Below are 2,875 nucleotides of genomic sequence, written 5' to 3'. Positions count from 1 at the left end.
TGCTTGGGGTCTTCATACAAGCAGTGGCAGAGCAGGACTGGAAGCCTGGCCCTTAACTCCAGACCTTGTCATCTTCTGAGTCCACTACACTCCTCTCAGAGTGGCTTCTAAGGCCCCTTCTTACTGAAAAATTCCCAGGCCTGGAATAAGGAGACTGTCTCTTATCTGCCCAATGGGGACTGAACCAGATGACAGAATATCCTTCCACATCTGACACTGCGAGACTGAAGCCCAGTGCCTCCCACTCTCCACCCACCTCCCTAGACAGAGGTACAGAGCCCAGAGGCTGGCCGAGCCCAATGCACCCCCTTGGCCAAGCCCAGGAAGCAGCCAAAGATGTCCCCCATGGGTTAGCCCGTTATCTTACCCTGGGACTCCCTCCAGGTAGGGGCCCGGCTGGAAAAGACAGATGGACTTCTTCTCGGATGGTTGGAAAAAGATGACATACTCGTAGCCTTGTCCTTCCCTCTCAATACACCTGGTGAAGAGGCGCCAGTCACTCTTGTCTGGGGAGAGATGGGCAGTGACACAGCTGAAGGAGGGAGTGTGTGAGGGCAGAGGGGCCAGTCAGGAGGCAGGGTCAGTCATTCAGCAGCAAAGATGGAGCTGGCCTCTGGCACACCATTGAGGAGAGAACCAGAGGACATGTGGGCTCTGCTCTTGGGGAGTTTTCAACTGAAGAGTGAGGCTCCGACCTGTCCTCAAGGTCTTCGGTCTGAGGGGACACAGCCCTGTCCTCTGGGAGCCCTGAATCTTGAGGAAGAAACACTCACGAAGTTCCCTGGCTGAGAGTAGATGTAGGGTCAGAGACAAGTCAGACTTTAAGAGACTTTAAACACTGAGATGGTGATGGACAGGGAGGCCTGGCGTGCTGCGATTCATGGGGTCGCAAAGAGTCGGACACGACTGAGCGACTGAGCTGAGCTGAACTGAAACATTGAAAATTAAAATGTAAGGCATTTAATTCACATGTAGTTCAAAATAAAAATACGGAACAGAAAAATAAGTGGATATGAATCCCCCAAAGTTCTGACTGCTTTTTTTTTCCCCTCAAGGCAACTATAAGAACCATATCCTTCTTGGATGAAAACCAAAGTCTTCAAAAATTTTTGATGCAACTTTGTTTTTTCCATAAACTGAATGGACCATCCAGTCGGCACTTGGTTTGAAGAACACCTATGTGAGTGAGAGAGACATGTTAACCCGTCCAAGTCCATGCACACGCAGAGAGATCAAAGTGGAAAGCTCTATTGCTCTGACCTGTGGGTGTTTCAGGAGTCTCTGGGCCTAGCAGAACAGGGATGGTGTGGAAGGTCTGCAGTGGGCAAGGGGGAATCCTCAGACCTTTGTGGGGTGGGGAGGAGGACTTGGGATAAGGCTTGACAGTAAGGCAAGCATCCCTGGTGAGAAGGGAGATGGGTGGAGGGCTGAGGCAGCGGTTCTCTGGTGGGTGCACTCTGGGCTGAGAGCACAGGTGGTTACTAGGGTGCTCTCATCCCCTAGGAGGAGGGGAGGAGGGGGCAGGGGCTGAGAGGACGCTTTCCTCATCCATGTGCCTGGGGCTGCATCGTGAGAGGTGGACTTGTCAGAAAGAACTTCTGGCTGAGAACTGTCAGAGAGCTTGTGAATTTCCTCCCCAAAAGTCTCTGGCCTTGGGAAAAGGGGCTGGCTGAACTGATTCCAGTGGGCTGGGGCATGTGCCTGCCAAGGGCTGCTCTTAGGCCAGGCCTTACCTGAGTTAGCTGATAAGTCTAGTGGGAGCTTGAACCCCTGGATGTGGTCTCTGTTGGATCTGAAGGAAGGCACTCTGACCCAGCCATTGGTCTTGGTCTTCTCCAGAAATTCATGATACAGGCTCAGCATGTCTGGACCCCAGCTGGCATTGGGGAGGGCATAATTCTTACTCTTTGTCATCTCCTGACAGAATCTTGAGACCTGGGCAGGAAAAATTGGGGAGACTAGATGGCTTTCTGGAAGGTGGGCTGTGGTTTGGGCTGCAGTACCTGTACGTAATGTAACCCAGCTCCTGGGTTCTTGGGCTTCTCAATCCCTTCTGTCAGTGTTGAGGGAAATGGCCCCTGGGGACTCCTGAGAGTGATCAGGCAAGGGAAAAAGTGAAAACCACTCAGTCACATCTGACTCTTTGTGACCCCATGTCCATGGAATTCTCCAAGCCAGAATGGGTAACCTTTCCCTTCTCCAGGGGATCTTCCCAACTCAGGGATCAAACTCAGGTCTCCCACATTGTAGGCGGATTCTTTACGAGCTGAGTCACAAGGGAAGCCCACGAATACTGGAGTGGGTAGCCTATCCCTTCTCCAGTGGATCTTCCCAACCTAGGAATTGAACCTGGGTCTCCTGCATTGTCACCCTGTTTATTTAACTTATATGCAGAGTACATCATGAGAAACGCTGGACTGGAAGAAACACAAGCTGGAATCAAGATAGCCAGGAGAAATATCAATAACCTCAGATATGTTCTGCATATCTGACACCACCTTTATGGCAGAAAGTGAAGAGGAACCCAAAAGCCTCTTGATGAAAGTGAAAGTGGAGAGTGAAAAAGTTGGCTTAAAGCTCAACATTCAGAAAACGAAGATCATGGCATCCGGTCCCATCAGTTCATGGGAAATAGATGGGGAAACAGTGGAAACAGTGTCAGACTTTATTTTTTGGGGCTCCAAAATCACTGCAGATGGTGATTGCAGCCATGAAATTAAAAGATGCTTACTCCTTGGAAGGAAAGTTATGACCAACCTAGATAGCATATTCAAAAGCAGAGACATTACTTTGCCAACAAAGGTCCGTCTAGTCAAGGCTATGGTTTTTCCTGTGGTCATGTATGGATGTGAGAGATGGACTGTGAAGAAGGCTG

The 2,875-nt window shown here is 50.3% G+C and overlaps 1 protein-coding gene across 1 annotated transcript in view; it reads right to left on the bottom strand.

Moving 5' to 3' along the window:
• Positions 1-2,875, bottom strand: part of THEM5 (thioesterase superfamily member 5) — a 10,457-nt gene that overhangs the window by 4,957 nt on the left and 2,625 nt on the right. The window contains exons 2-3 of the mRNA XM_010857470.1: positions 1,734-1,935; positions 368-506 (exon numbers count right to left, since the gene is read on the bottom strand). Coding sequence (XP_010855772.1) covers positions 368-506; positions 1,734-1,935 — 341 coding nt within the window. The remainder of the gene's footprint in view (positions 1-367; positions 507-1,733; positions 1,936-2,875) is intronic.

The sequence above is a fragment of the Bison bison genome, unplaced genomic scaffold, assembly GCF_000754665.1.
Source record: "Bison bison bison isolate TAMUID 2011002044 unplaced genomic scaffold, Bison_UMD1.0 scf7180017864381, whole genome shotgun sequence".
NCBI lineage: Eukaryota > Metazoa > Chordata > Mammalia > Artiodactyla > Bovidae > Bison > Bison bison.
The sequence above is the reverse complement of the archived record's forward strand: the minus strand, read 5'-3'. Positions and strand labels throughout refer to the sequence as shown.